This window comes from Neopsephotus bourkii, unplaced genomic scaffold (genome assembly GCF_033783945.1).
Source record: "Neopsephotus bourkii isolate Nb327-2 ecotype Australia unplaced genomic scaffold, CSIRO-AGI_Nbou_v1 NB_357, whole genome shotgun sequence".
NCBI lineage: Eukaryota > Metazoa > Chordata > Aves > Psittaciformes > Psittacidae > Neopsephotus > Neopsephotus bourkii.
In genome coordinates, this window is record NW_026900863.1 from 237455 (window position 1) to 257524 (window position 20070).

General features: G+C 52.0%; 1 protein-coding gene across 1 annotated transcript in view; it reads right to left on the reverse strand.

The window, feature by feature from the left end:
- FGF18 (fibroblast growth factor 18) overlaps positions 1-16381 on the reverse strand; it is a 71188-nt gene extending 54807 nt beyond the window's left edge. Inside the window, exons 1-2 of the mRNA XM_061348399.1 lie at positions 16006-16381; positions 15702-15738 (exon numbers count right to left, since the gene is read on the reverse strand). Coding sequence (XP_061204383.1) covers positions 15702-15738; positions 16006-16037 — 69 coding nt within the window. The 5' untranslated portion in view covers positions 16038-16381. The remainder of the gene's footprint in view (positions 1-15701; positions 15739-16005) is intronic.
- Between the last annotated feature and the right edge of the window lie 3689 nt (positions 16382-20070).

Consider the following 20070-nt stretch of genomic DNA (forward strand, 5'->3'; position numbering starts at 1 on the left):
AAATCCCAAGCCCACTCCACTGAAACAGTCAGACGTTTTCCAAATCCTGGGAAAAGGCCAGGATTCAGGATTCAGACCTAGGGCTTACAAGGCTGGTTTTAAGGCACGGGCCCATCATCTCCCAGGTGACATCGCCAGCTCTTCTCCTTAATACCAGCCCAGCTGGGACCTCCATAAAAACAGAAGCAAAAGCACAAGACATGGGAAACCCAAGTGATACTCATGCAAACACCGCTGTCAGGAGGAGACAGAAGATCAGAGACCAATCTCCCCATAAGAGAAATAAACATCTGCAGCGGCAGCACCGCAGCAGTGATCCGATGTTTACCCTGGTAGCTCCTTTCATCCCGGTCCCCTGACTTCGTCCAAGGAACACACAGATCCCTGCTCCCACTGCAGAAAAGCAACTCCCTCTAGGGTAAAACATGGCAACTGCCGAGCAGCGCACACGAGCTCAGGACACGATTTCCAAAACACCTTTTCCCATTGCATCTGCAATGAAGAGAGAGATGTGGCTCAACAACTGCCTCCCTGGGCAGCAGCTCCCAAGCACTGATCTGATGTGAAAGGTGGCTTCTCCAGAAGCACATGGCTGGTTCAGCAGAGCTGCCTGGAGACCCTGTCAAATTATCCTGTGCCGCTTTTTCCTCTATAGTTTCCTCCCTGGAAACCTTTTACTAAGCTCCAAACAGTCCCACTCCTGCTTATTCTGGCAAGATAACACCTAGTGACCCTACACAGGAATGGTGGCCAAGGAGACAGGACCTCGTCAGGTGTCACTGCTCACTCATCCCATGATTTGGCAGCCTCTGCACAGTGCTGTAATATAAGAAAATGGTTGTGACCAAGGACAGGGAAGTTGGTCCATCTAACAGTAACTGGAGGCCAATCCGGGGGTTTACTGAAATTGCAGGAGTCATTCCACTGGGAATGGTTGTACTGCCAGTACCTCACTTCTGCTTGGTGTTCATTCCCTCTAGTGTGCCTCCAGTTTTTTCATGCTTGCTTTTAGGACTGCCTGACATTAGCAGATTGACACCCAAAATACCTCCCATGCCTTGCACCCTCTCCTCCTACATTTAAAGTTTGTCTTCTCCATCATTCAGCTGAACATCTTCTTTACTCCCACCACCTCCAGCAGCGCCACTCTGAAGGGAGATGTTTGCAGGTTCAGGACAAGTATCAAATCCATGTTACAGAAACTACCAAAGCATCACTGGAAACTGGGAAATATACAGCAGCCTCAATGGTTTCCTGTCTCCTGAATGCCAGCCTGCGAGTATTAGTTACTGAGAGGGAAAACTCCTGTCTCTCTGGACTGATCTCTTTGTCAGAGACTAATTACAACACTCGATGGGGATGCCCAGCCTGGGGGACGGCCTTCCTGGGCCCTTCATCCTCACCCAGTGAAATAAAGGCAGCAGGGCTGGTGGTGCTGAATGTGGCTGGCACATGGCAGCACTGAGAGGGGTCACTCTGGACCTGCCCCAACAGCCAGGCTGATCCAAAGCTTTTAGTGTCAAAACAGGAAGAGGAGCTGCATATGAAGACCTCTGCAAACTTCAGCCTATGGTCCAGAGACAGGGACTTCTCCTCAGGTCTGAACCCCCAATAAAATACCAACCACCACTGGGCATCTCTTTTCTCTTTCCAGTTCCCTCTCGTCAGTGATGCTGCTAATATGTAATGACATGTTCTCTGTCCTTGGGCTTCACCCACCATATCCAAATAGCCTATCAGACAAGCTCTGACTTAGGTTGCTGTTGGAAAAGCCAGGAAAAAAGCACTGTTTAAAGAGCTATGTACAGAGCTGCATCAAACCCCAGAATTCACAGACAAGGAACAGAGGGGATATAAGATTTGTCTGCCCTGTTCACGCAGGAGCTCAGAGATGCCCAGCATTGCTGTGTCACAAGAAAGGCTTAGGTTTGGAAATGATGTTGGAAGCTCCTGAGGAGGAGAGAGCAGGGAGCCAGCACAAGAGCACAGCACAACCCAACAGGAGACCAGCTCCCAGGAGCAAGCCACCAAGCTCTCCGAACCCACTGGGACTTGGTAAAGACAAAGCCCAACAGCACTGAGGAAGAGCAGCCTGGGTGAAAAGCGGCGTAGGCCAGCAAACTACCTAGAAACAAATGGCAATTGTGAAACCACAGCCATGGAGATGGTCACCACTTGTCCTTCAAGCAGCTTTTCCCCATTTCAGCTGCAGACTTCGCCAACACATTGCTGACAAGTTTCCTTTTCCTCTCCCCAGGCAACCAGGACTGAGCACCTGCAGCGTTAAGAGTTGTTCCTGCATAGTTTCTTCCCATGTACATGAGGAACATCTTTATTTACAAAAGCCTTGCAAGTTATTTCTGGAACATGGCTTTCCAGAGATGATTTCCATCAGTAATTTGATCAGTTATTTGAAACGTAAGGTGCAGAATTTCCTTCGTCTCTGCAAGGGAGGCATTTTTTTGTGATCTTGCCTTATGTCTTGCTTGCCTTGAAAAAACTGTTTAATGAATTATAAGGCAGGATGGAGTTCTCTGGACATCCTCCGAACCCCACATACATCACCACAGGAGCCCTGCTGATGTGGGACATGGACAGAGCCCATTTCTATTTGAAAACATGCCACGTACTTTAATCAAATCTCTTCACATCAACTTACTTGGGAAGACCCACTTTTATTTAGCAAAACTCAATTTAAGTCTTGTTAAAAGCAACCTTTCTGTTTCCTATCCTATTTCCAGGGTGGCCCTACCTCAAAGCCACGGTCTGAGATGCTGCACAGTAACACACTACAGAGCTTCCAGGAGCAATCAGTAAAGCAGGATTTCACACCAAAGACATCCCCAAGTAAGACCAAGATGTTAAATGGCTTAAAAGTTCCCATTTACTGAAGAAAATGTGTGGCCAGCTGCAACACCTCCAAGGGTGTCGAGATGCTCCTCATCAAGCCTGGCACTCTCACAAGCCCTCAGAGAAGCTGCGACACCTCCCAGCTCCATCCAGGAGATGAGAAGAATGGTTTTGGAGCAGTGATTTAGGGCTGTCAGTCACACAGGCTTGGTACCTGCTAACAGAAGGGTCCAGCACTACCTGTTTCCCTTTACAAAACCCCTGCTGCCACACTGTCCCCTTTCCAGGGAAGCCAGAGAGTGCTTCACCTCTGCCTGCTCCTGCTTGCAGACACAAGGGGCTGAGCAATCCTGTTTAAACAAGCTGCCCCCATGAAAACCGTGCTGTGTTGGGCTAACGGGCTCTGCGGGCATTTTCAGTGACTTATCAGCTGTACTCCAGCCTGCTCCACGGAGCACCCACAGAACCCATCAGCCATTAAGAGGGAGCAATAACAAAACATCCCAGCTGGGCTGGTCTGTAAAGGCTTGTCCACCACAGCCAGCCATCATCCCATACCTGCCAACAGCCACAAAACCTTTCCTTCCCTAAAAGTTCTTTGAAATACATTCTCAAGCCCTATTATCTCTCCTGTTTATACCACACTCCCTCTATTATCGAGAAATCTCCAAGTAATTTATAAGCCCACAAGCTCCTGCACTAACAGGGCAATAAATCAGGTTTATATACCCCATTGCCTACTGTTCGGTGCCGGGCCGGCCGGGTGAAGTGAGGCTGCAGGGAGCAGCCACTGCCCTCCCCAAACCCTCCACACCATTTCTTCAGAGCAGAAGGCAGTTTTCCTCCAGATGTTTATTTTTCAAGTATCCAGAGAGGATTCCAGCCTGTGTCCTACCTCACTGTGTTTTCCCCATCTGACACCAATACAAGCCCACAAAAGAGGGCTTTTCTTCTTACAAAATCAAACCAAAGGAGGCGGATGTTTCTGGCTATTTTCCTCCAGGAGAGAGGTTGCCCATCTAATAATCCCTAAATGGGCAGTGGGTTGCTGGGCTTTCATGTTGTGCCTCCGAGCCTCCCCTCGCCGTGCCAGGTCGCTGGTTTTCTTTTCCACAGAGTTGCAAAACCCCTGAATAACAAGGTTTGTGCATGGAAGTGCTGACACAAACCTTAACTACAGCATCCTGAACATGATACCAGAATAAGGACGCTCCCTGTGTGGCCCAGCGCATGGATAAATAAAGCATTTCAGCAGCCAGCGCCGACAGATCATAAACCTCCACGAGCATAAATACCAACAACAACCCAAAAAGATTAGAGGGCTTATGGGTGAGGCAGGCTGGGATGATTTAGGGTTGGGGTGGAAGGGTCATTATTGCTGAATGGGTGGGGGCGAGTGGGCCAAAGAAATCAATAAACCATTCTGCTCCCAGGGAAGGAAGGGGCCACACTAATTGTGCAAACACACGTTTTCCGTTTGAGGCTCACCCAGCATGGATGGATGCAGGGAACATGCCACCGTCTTGCGGAGAACCCAAGGGCTTCACCCCAAGACACGTGCCTCAGGAGCTCCATCACTCAGAGGAGAGCTTGCCTAAGCACCTCACTGGGTGCGACTCGCTGCTGGAGGCAGCTTCAAATGAATGCAGACCCAGGCAATGTTTATCTCCAGCTCCATTAACTTCACTCTCTATGAAGTTAATATGTAGTTGGGATAAGGATCTCATCTGCTTTCAGCATCACCATCAAATCAGAGCTTCTCCAGCACCCATTTCCAGCAGCATACGAGCACCCAACAGGTCCTGCCAGCACTGATTACCTTCAAGCACCAAAGGCAAGCTTTGAGACCAACTTCACCCCTGATGAAACAACCACATTTGCATTGGAGGTGGATATAGCCCCAACATTAGCCACCGCGGATCACTGCATCCTACAGCAAAGCCTTGCAGCCAGGTTTCCAGGAACACAACTGCTGAGCCACAGAGTTCAAAGGCAACAAGTAATTCCTCCTTTGCTCTTCTCCTTTGGTCCTCCCCATTCTCAGTTCTTCTACCTTTTCTCCCTGCTTGCTTTCTTGGGAACAGAGCAGTGACAAAAGACACCAGCTTTGGAGAGTGAAGTCCATTGATAAACAGAATAAATATATACTACACAGATAACTGTCAGAACCTCATGGGTTAACGTACCTAAAAGCTCATCTCTGGGACACACCAAAAGAGGTTGTTCAGAGAACCAGCAGATAGTGGCAATGCCCATTATTCCCATGAGGAAAACCAAGCATGTACAAGTGCAAACAGTGATCACCTCCATTCCCAGCCGACCAGAACTGCAAGCTGATGCTGATGGAAGGAGGAACCTGCTCTGGTCCCTCTGCATGAGCCAGTCTCCTCCTCTGCTGCCTTTCCAAAGATATTTAGAGAAAAGATATTTAAAGAAAACTCCGTGTCAGTTAATGAAATAGCTCCAAACTTGCATAGGTCATGTCCAGCTGACTGCCTGCAGTCAATGGATTTCAAATTTACTTGCCACCTTGAGAGGTTCTCAAATCAGTAATTTCATCTTCCCTCCAGAAATAAATTCCTCAATGATTTCACTGTAAAAATGTCCCTAGGAAGAGACAATTCTGCTGCTCGTGTACTGAAGACCGCACACAAAAAAAGAACCAGATTAATATTGAGCCTTATCAAAAGTATGGCATAAACTGTGTGTTGAATTTAATCCAAAGCAAACTGTCAATCTGCCTTCAGGATCCGATATAACAAACATGTGAGCCCAGGGCCAGAAATGACAAGCACCGTTTGCTTTCTAATAGAACATTTGTACTGATCTCTCCTAGTTGTGCTTCTGCCTGGAGATCTCTACGCTGCAAATACAGAATAAATAGTATTTCTTATCTTTCTGCTTTGTTGAGTTAGGGGAAAGTTGGATTTAATTAATTCAATCACAGGTTTTCCATTTGCAGGGAACAATTTTCAAGTGTTGGAAGATGAATCCTTTTTGAAACATTTTAAATAGAGGAGGAACAAGAAAAAGAGGAGTTACAATTGCAAAGGCACCTTCCAAGGTGTGGCTGCTGCATCCCTGTGCTGCTTGTGGATACCAGGGGGAGCCTGACACGCTTTGCTGCATCCATCACTATGCACCATCAGTAGGAAAAAATGCTGCTGGGGGAAATTCAGGCGAGCTGTGGGCAAACACAGACAGGAGACCTCGTGACATGAAGCCAGAGTTCCCCCAACAGCCCCTTCTTTGAAGGGCAGGCATTCATGCCTACAGCACCGGGATGCTGTAAAACACTGTGGCTCCCCACTCCTTGCTCTCTGAGCATCCTTTTGCAAGGGACCTGTTAGAGCAAGTCAGAGGCCCCAACACACCAACAGTGCCCATGAAACAGTAGGAACAGTTCCCTGTTTGGTGTGGGAATGGCTGTAGCTCCCCACCACCTAGCTAATAGAGCAGCTTTGAAAGCTCTGCCTTGCTGGCCCTGTGTCAGAGTTAGCACAGATTTTCTTCCGCAGCGAAACCCCACAACTTAACCTGGTGTTCTTCAGCTTCTTGGCATGCACGGTGATGGTGCACACTGGGGAAATCAGGCTCCCAGAAAGAAATGAAAACTGAGTAAATAAATTCCATTTTCTTGTTCGCTAAATTCAAACAGCAATTAAATTCATATTACCTACTCCTTCAACATAAACAGCACAAGAGCAAGCCCTCTGCCTCCCTGGCATACTATTCCCATTTATTTGCTCCCTCTCCAAACCAGCAAATGCAGCACAGCCGACCGAGGAGCTGGAGGCACCACCACGATGCCCGCACCAGCAGAGTCAGGGTGAGGATGATGGTCATGATGAGGTGCCTCAGAGAAGCCCAGTCCCATCAGCCCCCACTTTGGCGTGCTTTGGTGGCAGGTTTAGGGGGATAACCACAGCAAAGCACTGAGGCTCACCAGATCCACATCTGCAGGAATCTGCACACCTCCAATCACTCAGCCCTGCAATCTAGCTATCAGTTTTGCGACAGTTGAGCCAGTTTGGCTTACAGGGAGAAGAGTTCTCTTCTGGGGGCTGAGATAATGCTATTTTGAACCCAAAATAAATACACAACATAACCAGGGTGGACCCTCGGTGCCTGCTCTGCAGACAGTGCTGGGCTGGCCATGTGCCTTCACTCCTCCCTTCCACCCAAGGTGTACCAGCTCTGCTGCCCATTGAAAACCCCAACACGACAACGTGCTCACCCCTTTTGCACTGCAAAGTTATTTGTCCCTGGCTGCCCCATGCTCAGGCTGGCTTCTTGCACAGCCGAGCACCCAACACACAGTCCCACATCTAATTTCATGGGGAGTTTGTAGAACTGCCTGTTCCCCAGGATAAAAACGCTGTGGGTACATGGGATCAAACATCACTCCTGTAAAAGGCCCCAGCCACCAGACCTGCTGGTTTCTCTATTGATTGCTGGGGGGCTGTTTGCTATTCTGATCTCAGCTGGTCGGAAGTCTCCCCAATCACAGCAAGGTCGCGACCATGGGGTCAGAAACCTGCACTACATACATCACAATTTATTCTACAGATAATCAATACTGCTCTGCACTGTGCAATCTTACAGTACAGCCCCACACCGAGGGACTGACGCTACTCAGACAGGGTTGTAACCTTAGGGCTTGGCAGCTTAAGGGGGTCAAAATCAGCTTTTAGTTTATAGTTGGAAATCATGGATGGAAGCAGAGTAGGCACCGCGCTTGCCGTTAGCTTGTGCATTTGGATAACTGAATCAAATTCTGCCTATCGTTTGAATCCAGCCTGGGAGAAGAAGTACTGCTATCAGTTCAGATGTGATAGGAGAAGCCCAAGGAGCAGCGCATTAGTGACCACCCAGGGTTGGTGACCCCAGTCCCACCTGCAATGAGGGAACCCATGCCATCACAGCACTGCTGTGCCGGCTTTCCAGACGATCCCTCTCTTCAAATGCATTAACAAAGCAGCAGCAAGATGCCCTTCTATCAATATTATCCTTCATTCCATTTTCTAAGTTACATTCCTGGGGCTTCATATCCCACCAGCCATGCCCATGGGCCCCCAGCATACATGCTGCAAGCCCAGTTATGTACCAGGCTTGCCACTGCTCTGCGCTTTCTGTTAATTCTGGATTGCTGCAGAAGAGTAGCTCAGGGTATTCCAAAAGATACAACAGCTTTTTAACAAGCTGTCCTTAAAACTGCTGCCAAAGATAGTATTTTAGCAGGAAAGAAAGGGATCTGAAATATGCAGCAGGAGAAGGAACTGGGAGGAATAAGGAATACTGGAAATACCTTGTAGGAAGTGCAACCCGTTACTAATTGCTGTGTATCCATGCAATATGCAGTCCCCTGGGACCTTCAGTGAGGTTTAGAATTCATGAGTCCCAGTGTGATTCGGATGATGGAACATTAACAGAGGAACCACAGGGCACACCCAGCTCCTTGCTACTCTGCTTCCCCTTGGTGCTGTCCCACCACTGAATGCAGGATCCAGCCCTGCAGCCTGGTCACGACTGTGGCCCACCACCCCATGTCTGCCCTGCTGAACCTGGGAGAGCACTTCCACCCCAAGGGCTGGGCTCTGCCTCATCTCCCACCATCACAGGTGAGTAGGACCTGCTCCTCACCACCCAGCTTTTATCCCATTTCTTCTGCCCCCCAAGGGAGGAGCTGTGATCTCCACCTCAGATCCCAGCTTCCCTCCAAAGCAAAGTTCACTGCAGCCAGCACGGCCAGCAGGCACACACTCAAACACAGCTGTGAAGCAGGAGCACCACACTGAGATAGGAGCTGCACACGGGAGGGTGCTGTCAGACGCTGTTGCTGCACCCTAAGGTGAAGGCATTTCAGATTTCCCAGCAGCACAACCCATTTTCCACTGACTGCAGCAGGATAAAGCTGATAACCTCATGAAAAAGCAACTGTGTGCTGCAAGCACGGTGTAAGTGGAGTTTGGCAATGGGCACGGTGCTGTGCCTGGGGAGGATGTGCTGCTGCTACGTGGAAAGCATTGCCCTGTGGTTTAGCTTGAAATCCAGCTGTTTGTGTGGGCAAAGAGGCAGGGAGGTGCAGAAGCACTGCCCAAGGAGCCCGGCCCCGTGTCACAGCAAGGAGGAGAGCCCAGCGCAGGGGCACGAGCCCTGCTGCCTGCCCTGGCCAAGCTGGGAAGATTGGCACATCGGCTCCCACCCACCGCAGCCCCCAGCACGGCGAGGAGCAAGCACAAAGGGAAACACGCAGACCATGACAGGCTAAGCCTCCTCCTTCCTCTCTCTGTTCCCCTTTCTTTCTCTTCATGCTATGGCGAGGTTGCTGAATGCCAATAGGAAAATACTTTGGCAGAGCCAGACAGTCTTTTCTATTTCGGGGTTTCTTTTTTTTTCTTACTTTCCCTCCAGCTGCTTCGCTGCATGCTTAATCCTCCATGGACATCTGGAGAGGTACCAGCACACAGAAGCGACATACCAGGTAGGCAGCCTAATGCGCAGCTCTGCATAATTCTGCAATCCCCACTTGGAAGCCGCCCTGGTCTCAGTAGCAGAGCACAGGAAGGTCACGCTTTGCAGCAGAGCATCTCTCTCAAAAGTATCTGGGGCTCCTGTCCACTCATCCACAGGCAGGAGGGTATTTAGGTGTCTCCCTGTGCTCAAGGCTTCCACCCCCCAGCATCCATGTTGTGACCAACCCCAGCCTTCGAGGACAGGAGCAGTTTGCTCTAAGCAAAGGCCCTGGCAGCAAGTATCCATCCTCACACAGCTCTGCCTGGGCACCAGCAGCAGCCACTCCTTTGTTTTTTTCCCTGTTTAAATCACACTGAACCCATTTTTCACCTGCTGTTATCACAACTGGTACCTAAAGTGTCCATATCCAGGAAAAAACAAAGTGAAATCTCACTGAGGAGGGAAGGAAAGCGTGACAGGGGTTTTCCCAGCGCTTGAGAAAAGGAAGAGACCTGTAAAAATACTCCCAAGGATCCAGAAAGTAGCTTCACAGATCCAAAACCATGATTTGCAGCCCCAGGGGAGTCTTTCTCTCGAACTCAGGCTCCCGCAGCAGAGGGAGGGATCCACTGGAGGCTGCCCGGCTCAGCACTATCAGCTTACAGCAAAATCAGATCCTCTGAGTGGCCACCCGAGTCCCCCCTGACACCGTTCCTCTTCCCTGAGCCCCCAATGGCCCCTCAGCAAAGGGCCCACCATCGGCTGCATCACCATGTCCTAAACGCACACGCAGGGCTGTGGGAGCATCAACCCTTCATGCTTTCTGCTCTTCTCTTCCCCACCTCAGTGTGCTACAGCCAAGCTGCTCCACAAGCAAAAAACAAATAGGGTTTGAGTGGGCATCCCTCCTGTGAAACCCAGCACTGCTCCAAACCCAGCATCACCCACCTCCATCCAGGCTTGGACATGCCATGGGCAATAAGGAAAGCTAAACAGTAATTAAATGTAAACCCCACGATGCATCCAGCTATCTAAAACAGCAGAAATCCGAGCCCTGCACCTACTGTGCCCTTCTGCATGCTCTCCTCAACAATCCCCAAGTCCTTCTCTGCCTCTCTGAAGCATCTTGTACATCTCTAAAGCTTTGAAAATGCAAACTGCAATGCATGTGGGTCGAAGCCTCCAAGCATCAGCTCTGCTCTGCTGGCCATTGCCACAGCACACCCTGAAAATGCCAAGACCCCAAATGCCAAAGGAGTTCATGTTCGTTTCTGCTTTGCTGGGATGGGAATCTGAAAACCAGCTTTGTCCCTGCAAATCTTCCTGCTAAACATGTGTTGGAGGGGTTTCCTGGCAGCGGGCCTGTCACAGCGTGTTCAAGAGCTGGGGACCGTGGGAAGCAAAGGCAGCATGTGCCCAGGACAGGCAGGGACAGACGCTGTGGGGGGCATGGGCTGTGCACCCCACCCCTGGCAGCCAGACCCACACCTGCACTCACCCTGTGCTAACCTCAGTCTTATTTCTCCCATAGGAGAACCAGAGTGGGCATCAGCACTGTGCCACTTCCCCATCCAGGCAACCGCTCCAACGTGTCTCCTCTTCCTCCATGAGCCTGGGCTCTCCAAAGAGCAGGAGACAGAAGCAGGGAGCGAGGGCAGCTTCAGGACACAACACTTCATGCACTGGGACAATGAGTCAGCAGAGGGGGAATAAAACTCCCTCGTGGCAAACAGCATGGTTGTTCTGGAGAGGAAGAGGGGTTGAAACAGGAACAAGTGATTTTAAGCTCAACCAAGCCCCTGTGGAGCCACGCAAGCAGGCACTGCCTCCACCACAGCAAATCTGGCAGCAGCACAGACCCAGAGCCATGGACCAGCTCATCAACTCCAGCCCGTGATGGGGTTATGCACTTCATCAAAACCACTGAGCTCATCCTCCTCTAATTAAATCAGGCTTTGCTTATGCAGTTTCTCTTATCTTCTCACTGCCTAATAATAAAGAGCTGGCTGTGATGGAAAAATCAACAGAAAACTCCTCAAGCCTTTCCCAGGCCACCTTTGCCACATTTTGTCCTTCACAGCATCACTCCCACACCTTGCGCGTTCACAGCCCCACACGAGTGCAGGGTGAGTAAGCTTGGGCAGGTACAGCAGCACAGCAGGAACCACAGCGAGACAAGGCTGGAAAGTGGAACTCACTTGGGATGTTGTCATGGAGGAGGGGGGTCAGACACCTTCATGGAGCTGAAGGGTGGTCCCAGCCCAGGCTGAGGGGAGATGCCAAGCATAGGATCTCCCAGCCTGGGAGCTGCAGGTCACAGGGACCCCACTGAGCCTCAGCATGAAGGGGTTTGCTATGAGGAGCAGCACATGACATCTAAGTGCCCCTGCCCTATCCCACAGCATGGGCTTTAGGAGTGATGCAGTGATGCTTAAGCCCCAGAACCTCCATTCCTGGCAGCAGATGCAGTCTTGGCCACCATCTCAGGTCAGATGTCACACCCAAGGAGGGCGAAGGCAGGAGGATGCCCATCTGCAGGGAGGGTAAGCATGAGAATAACCCTGCTGGGGCCATGCGATCCACCCTGCCTTGGGTACCGGCCACCAGCACCACTGCCAGGAGGGCGAGGGCAGGGTGAGCACGGACCCTTGGGCTCCAGCACCACCTCACAGCCACATTACAGGCAGCCAGGAGCCAGCCGTGGTAAGGGCCAGGGCTCATGGCCTGTGGTTTCTCCACAGCAGTGTCCCCGTCCAGTGGCCCCGGGGAGGCTGCAGAGGAGCAGACGGGGAGCGGGAGGGAGGGCTCAGCAGGCTCACGCCTCCGACATGTGCTGCGCGCTGCTTCGCCAGACCGCGGGCTCTGGCTCACTGAGCACGTGGAAGCACCGCTGCTCTGTGTCTCACTTTACAAAGCCCCAAACAATAACTGTCTGTCGCTGCACAGGAGCTTAGGAGAAACACAAGTTGCTATTGGCATGGCACGCAGCAGCCTGCCTCTTACACAACACCGGCAGATGTGAAAATAGCCCAGTGCTGCCTTATGCACTCTTCTGACCTCCTGTTTGCTTCTAGATCAGATTCCAAAGCTAGATCTTAACCTACAAGAGCCATAAAAGCAAAGGATTTGGCCCTGTCAGGGACCTTTTCATAATCTAAGACAGACACACTTCATGTAGAAGAAAACACTGAGGTTTATCAGGGCAGAGAAGAGGCTGAGGCAGCATCAGTCTCCACTCTACGGTGTGGCTGGTGCAACCCATGCCAGCATCACCCCATAGCCCAGCTCATGATGCGCTGCAGGTAGCCCTGGGCAGAAGAGCTGGAAGCTCCTGCAAACCACGCCAGCACCCCAACCCCTGCATCCTACTGTTCAGCCTACACCAAAGCTGCCTCCAGCCCCAGCAAAGAGGGACCTCTGTGCTCTTGAGGTCCCATGTCCATGATCCCAGTGTCCTAACAGCCATAGGGGCTGCCAGAGATGGCACACAGCACAGGAAATTCACACCATCCACAAAAGGTACTTTCCCATGGGGTTTCTTGCCCATGTGAAGACTGACTCCAAAGACAAACCTGAAACTGCTCTGGGACACTAGGAGGGAAAAAGCAGGAGAACAGATTCCTTCCAGAAGTGTGAAAAGGCAGCGGGAGAATTAAACTGAAGGATGCTCAAGATCAGTGATAGAAGAGAGATAACTAACGAGCAAAAGCATTGCTAAGAACAACCTGTGCAAACAATCCCTCTAGTGTCCCCAAAGATATCCAGCGCCCCTGCTGCCTTTGGGACTGCAGCAGCAGAACTTCCCAGGATACAAGAGAAGAAAACGATTTGGAGACACAGGGGAAGTGACCAGAGAAGGAGCTGTCCTCCTCAGGGCTGCTCTCATGGCCATGCCAGCACGCAGATGCCAATGCTCCAGCAGCGCTCCCCTGCAACCCACTACACGCTATTCCTGCTGGTATCCCTCAGTGGAAATCTCACCCCATGCAAGTCCCTGGAGGAGACCACCTCATTCACAGCCTTGTCTACTGGTGATGCTGCACCCAACTGGGTCACCTGCAGAGGCGGGCTCCGGGTCTACAAGAAAGCTTCTAGCCAGCAGCAGAGCCTCCGCACCACATAACTGAAGGCAGCTCCACATCAACGCAGCACAGCCTTCAACCATGAGTAACTCACAGAAGGCACCCAAAATGCCCAAGCTATGGCATTTTGCCCAGGATACCTCCAGCCCCAGTGCAGACTGGAGCGGTTTTTACCTTTGCATGCAGAGTCGCAGGGTAACAGTCAACTGCAGAGGAGTGTAATTCTAACGGTACATGTGGAACGACCGCTGATCATGGCTTGCATGGGAGGGTGAAAGGCAGCCTTAGAATATAATCCATTACAGGCACTCTTAAATTCCCCCAATACAACACAGAGCCCTTTAAGCAAAACTAAACAACTTCCTTTAGCCTAAATAAATATTAAACCTAAGTGATGCATTAATTTACTCCAGTTCACGAAAGGCTAACTCCTACCCAAACTGATCATTATAAAAGAAATCCTATAATCCCTTGCTCCCATTCAGGCTCAAAACATGTAATCCTGTGAATAAATCCAGAAAGAAAGTGTAACAAAACGGGCAATAAAAACTTACAGCATTCACATCTTTTCATCTACCATTAATACTGTAAACACTCACTCGAAGGCCCTTGAGTATGACTAATCTAATGTTTTGGCTCCCAACGCTAATCGCCGAGAGAGCTCGCCTCTCGGTGTGACACCCAGCGAGACCCACCACGGCCCAGGACACAATCCTGCAGTGAATCCCTGCCTCACACCCCGCCAAACGCTGCAAGATCAGCACGGAATGGAGCAAGTATGGTTCTAATAGCACCAGAGAGCAGAGCTTTTCTTCCCCCCCTTTCTTATTATTTTATTGCTTTGGAAGCCTGCAAGCTCCAACTGTATAAATGCCAATAACTTTGTTTTAAGGCTGCTGAAGTAAGAGATCAGATTTTAGCAAGTGCTTTCCAGGCAGCCAGCCAAACTTTTTCTGATTCACTAAAAGCACCAAAGGGAGGGGGAGAGGGAGGGGGCTGGAGGCTGATTAACTTCAGTTACCGCACAAGAGCACAAAAATGTCTCCCCGCTGCAAAGGTGCCGTCGCTGCGAGCCCGGCACAGCCTGGGATTCCTTGGGCTTGGAAAAAAACCCACAGAAAACCCCAAAACACCCAGCTGAAAACGCACCGGAGAAACAGAGCAAACACCTTCCAACCGCAGGGTAATTTACAGCTGTGGATCCTCTCCTCGCGAGGAGGCTCTGCTGGTGCTAGGCTCCAGCTGCAGTTTTCAGAGGGGATGAGAAAAAAAGCTGTGACTGGGAATTTTTTATTTTTAAGGGGTGGAAGAGCTGGGGATGGGGCTGGTTTGGGATTTAGCCTGGCCAGAGCAATGGGAGCTCCCTTGGAGGCTGCGGCTGCAATTGCCCAGGCTGTGCTGCTGATGCTCACCCAGCACCATCCCTCACTTCTGTTGGGTATCTGCAGGGACAAGCAGGTGCAATCCCAGCCAAAGCACAGCATGGGACTGAGGGGTGCATGAGTGGTCCCCAGCCCCATGGGATGGATGATGGGCAGGAGCCCCTGGAACAGCGGCACCTGCTCTGCCTGGTCCGCAGGTGGGTCTGCTCCGGGATACCCGGCTAAAACCCGCATCCCAGGAGGTGTCAGGGGGCAGCGTCCACCCTGCACCCCCAGACACCGTCCCCGTCCGGCAGGCGCCGGGGCTGCAGAGCCTCGCCGCTCAGGGTGTTCCTCCAACGGCTTCATTCCTGCCGAGGCAGGATCAAAGGCAGGAGCTAACTTGGACGGCTTTCTACTGAATAATGGGGAGGGAAGCATGCAGCCTGCTTCTTCTGGCTTAGGAAACTCGTGTTTTTCAAAGTATCGGTTTTTGGGAGTAAGTTCCTTAGGAAAGGGGGGGGGGGGGGGGATGAGAAAAAGGAAGCAAAGGGGAAAAAAAGAGGGCGAGCAGGAGAGCGCCTGCTCTTCCAAGGCAAGTGCATCCATCAACATTGTGCAAGGAGGAGAGTCCAGCACTCCCTCTCACATCATTAGCCACGCTAATGCACTCCAGAGGATCCCACTACCGGTCGCACCCGGCTGCGCCCCAGCCCGCGGCCCGTAGCGGTGCCTCGGCACAAGCGGGCACCCAGCGGCAGCAAGGCGAGACGGGCAGCCCCGCGCGACGCTCCAGCATCTGCCGCGGGGATCGGTTTAATGCGGCTATAAAAACTAGAGAGAGAAACAAGTGAAAGCCCTCGCAAAAACCTGGCTGGCACTCCGAGGTCAGCACGCCGCCTTTGTTTCTATTTTACAACCAAAAGCGAAAGAGGACAGAAAGGACACGTACCTGTACCTGAAAGCACAGCAGCAGGAAATGTAAACATCTGGAGAGGAGAAAAAACAAAAAAGGCAACAAAAGATCAAATGATGCGGTAAAATGGTTAAAGTTGATTATTTTTTTTTAAGCTTTGTTTTTGTTTGTAATGTTTTAAAGGCGGCAAAGCGATGCTCTGCTTATAGAAAGGCTCGAGTCCCCATTACCACCTGATTGCAAGGAAAACGCAACCGGAGCCTCCAAAATGAGAGTTTAATAAAAAATAAAAGCAATAAAAAATAATAAAAAATATTTCAAAATATGCCATAGTCCTTACAGGCAAGTGCAGGCGGAGAGCAGTGAATACATCGCTGGGCGAGGAGAGGGGGAGGTCAGTGGCTTCACGCTAGCGGAGTGCAGTCCCCCACCGCCGCCCTGACATGGGAGCGATCCGGCCGGCGAGCTCCGCTCCGCGCTGCTCCTCGCCGTTCCGCGCAGCTCCGCGCCGCCGAGAAGTTGTGGTACCGCCCGCTTTGCCTCCTCCGAGTGACTCGCTTAGGCATCAGCTCTCCTCTCCCCCTGTCTCTCCTCCTCCTCCTCCTCCTCCTCCTCTCCCTCTCTCTCTCTCCGCCTTTGGGGGGGATGAAGGTGCTTATTGTCAGTAACTTCCGACCATCAGCAAGTGCCCCCCCCCCCGCCGCCCCCCCGGCCCGGCCCTGCGAGGCGGATGAAGCGTCTCGGCGGCCACGCGCCCGCTCCGCGCCCCGCCGCTCCGCGCGGGCGGCATGGCGATGCGCGGGGCGCGGAGCGGGAGGCGGGACGGGGCGGGCACCGGCTGCGCGGAGGGATGGGCGGGAGCGCAGGGCGACCGGCACCGGGGCTTGGGAAACAGCGAGAGAATAAAGAATAAGAGGGGGGGGGGGCGCGGGGGAGCCACGACGGAGCGGGCAGTGCCGCTGCCGCCCGAAGCGCCACGGGAAACACACACACATCACCCCCACAGCACACCGGGGGCTGCCGCTCTGCCCCTGCCCGCTCCGTGCCAGCCACCGCGCCGGTGCTCTCTTACCTCCGAGGAGCAGGAGCACGTCCCGTCCCCGGCGCGTCCCAGGCGGGCGGCAGCGGGGTCCCGCCAGCCCCGGCTCTGCCCCGCTCCGGGTCGGGACACCCGGCGTTGCTCGGGTACGGCCGGGCCGCGCCCGTCCGGGTCCATGAGCCCGGCACCGCTCCCACGGCGGGATATTGACACCGGGGTCAGGTACTCGGCGCTTCCCCGGCGGCGCTGCCCGCTCCGGCACGGCTCGCCTGCCCTCCAGCGGCCGCGCCGCCGCCGCGCACCCCGGCACGGCTCGGCTGGGCTGGGCTCGGCAGGGCCGGGAGCTCGGGCAGCCGCGGAAGCCGAGCGGGGTCCCCTGCTCAGGTCTTGATTCATTTTTCAGGCAAAGGCAAACATTGGCACGCTGGGAACGCGCGGTAACTCCTGTCCCGTCTCCGAGAGCTGGTTTATAGCAGACAAAACGCCAGGCACTGCTAACATCCACGCATAGCCTAACTCTCCGAAGAGAGCCTAACGTCAGTTAACACCTTATTAAGTGAGAACATAACCATAGCTCATAATGCCAAGCTTTCCCAACTGTCCACTTGATTAACAGAGAGTTTGGGACCTGCTGCTCCACACTCGCTCCCAGGCACAAATCACACAGCATCTTTAATCCCTCGAGTTCAGCACTGGGGACCCATCAGGCACCAAATCACAGTGGGTTTCAGGCCTCAGTTTCAGGCCCAAGAGGCACAGAAACATTAAGAAGTTTGGAAAGCAAGTGACCAAGGCAAGTTCTCATAAAACCTCAATATATTGATATGCATGGGTATATCTCATGGACTTCACACTTCAGGGCTTATGCATCCACAAGTCAAAAGCCTTGGTAAAGGTTGGACTTGATGACCTTAAAGGTCTTTTCCAACCTAGCTGATTCTACGATTCTGTGAAAAAAAGAAGTCCAAAACGCTGTCCATTGCCGATGGCACTGACACCATTGGCACCACATGTCCCTATTGTCACAGGGGTCCCACAGCACCATGCCACAGCTGAAAGCAGTTTCCAAGTATGGCCAAGAGCCACCACCCTGAGCCCTGCAAGTTGAGCTCACCAAGACACCTGCACAGAATCAGTACCAACAGAATTTTGGGGACTTGGAGGACGAGAGCGTTTAGCTTAGATGTGAAAACATTCAGTATATTCCTACTCACCATCAGTGGCTCTCTTCCTCAAAGCAGGGTGGGTGAGGAGGAACCCAGCCTACGCCACCTCATGTTGTTGGGCGCTGCTCAGTCACCCACAGGAAAGGCACCAGTATAGTCCAGTATATCCCAGTGTCTGCCAGCTGAGGAGACCCTGCACAGTGTGCACAGAACTTCTGCAAAGCCAGAATGCAGTAATTCCTCCCTAACATTCACAGCTGCTCCTAGCCATCTGCAAGCATGGGCTTTGATTGCTCCTTCTCACCTCTCCTGACCACTGAAAGAGCGATCAGACAATTCACCTGAGCTGCCTCAGGAGCACCCCCAGTGCAGGAGCAGGGCCCTGATGGGTTTCTCTGGCCTTCCTCAGGTGTTTTTATTCCACTTTACCTCTTCCTTAGACGCGGATGCAGGGCTGTAAAATCAATCTGCCATAAGCCATGTGCTGATGGGGAAGGTGGCAGAGGGTGGCTGTGGGAAGGTCGCGTGAGCTCCTGGAAAGGCCATCAAGCCTCCCACAGACAGCCAGTGCCTGCCAGGCCACACCGGACCAAGAATGTCCTCAGCTGAAACCAGATTTCTCCTGCTGCACCAACAGCCCATGTCACCTTTCTCTCTTCCCATCCCCACAGTTATCCCTGAGGAATCAGGATCCACACAAAAAACAGGTACCTGGAACTTGCTGTGATGATGCCAACCTGCTGCGCTGTTACCGTTAGGTTCATCCTGTCAAGCCACGAAGCTCAGCCTCTCATACCCATGACACTGCCAGTTTAAAGCACCAATTTTTCCCTTTCCACAAGAACAGACAACACTCAGCAACCATAATACGGAAATCAGGATGTACTGGTGAGGTTTTCAAATTCAAAGCATCCCACAGACAACCTTCCCCTCTCTCCCACATGAGCAGAGCCTTCAACACCCTGAGCTCACCAGCTGCTTTACATTACCAACATTTGGTCTCGTCCCAGGGACTTTGGAGTCTTTAAGTACGACCATGTTTTACATCCATGCACCCCAGTGATGCAAACAGTATCTCAAGGGGAGTTCATGCTTTTCTACTGTAAGACCAGCCTGATGTAGGAATCATAGAATCGTCATAGAACTCTGGAACAATTTGGGCTGGAAGGGACCTTAAAGCTCATCCAGTTCCAACCCCTGCCACGGGCAGGGACACCTTCCACTGGAGCAGCTTGCTCCAAGCCCCTGTGTCCAACCTGGCCTTGAACACTGCCAGGGATGGGGCAGCCACAGCTTCTCTGGGCACCCTGTGCCAGCGCCTCAGCACCCTCACAGGGAAGAGCTTCTGCCTAAGAGCTCAGCTCAGTCTCCCCTCTGTCATTTTAAAGCCATTCCCCTTGTCCTGTCATTACTTGCTCTTATAAAAAGTGCCATTAGTGATGCAGTGGGAAAGGGATGGAAACCCCTACAGCGTCCACAAGCACCTGTCCCACCACTTCAGGGCTTTGCATCACAGAAGCCCCGTCTCCCACCTCCAAGAAAAGTCACATAGTGACTGATGTCGTTGTCCAACACCTGGGCTGGCCCAGGACTGCAGGGCCTGGGAGAAAAGTGATTTGTGAAGCTGCTGCGAACACTTGTCACTTCAGTTCCCCAACAACAGGGACAATCACAGCAGCTACAGCAGAGCTGTGAGCTACGCATGGAAAAACTCCCCACAGGCAATGCTAGCCCAGTCTGTGCCATGTGCCGGCAGCACGGCTGCCTCGCACTGCCTCGGCCTCCAGCTGCCAAAGGGACTGGATCTGCACTCAGCAAAAGGCACCCAGAGGGGGAGAATTGCCAGGAAGGGGCTTAAAGAGGGCAGGTTGGGTTTTCCTTTTCCCAGTGATGAAAACATTTCACTTGCAATCGCACACAAGTTATTTTGTTAAACTAGATCCACAGTTTGTGCCTCAATAGCCTGACAAAGCTCTTTGATCTTTAAAACCACAAGAGTTACCCAGAGAACAATACCAATATTAAGTGAATCTCAGGCTATCAGCCTTGAAGAACACAGCTAAGCACAGAAAATAAGTGAGGCAGCTCACACATGCCTGTGGGAAAACAGAAACACCAGTTAGCTGCATAGTGTTATGAATATATGTGTATACATAATATTAACAACTCTTCATCCATGCCTATTGCTTCTCTGATGAGC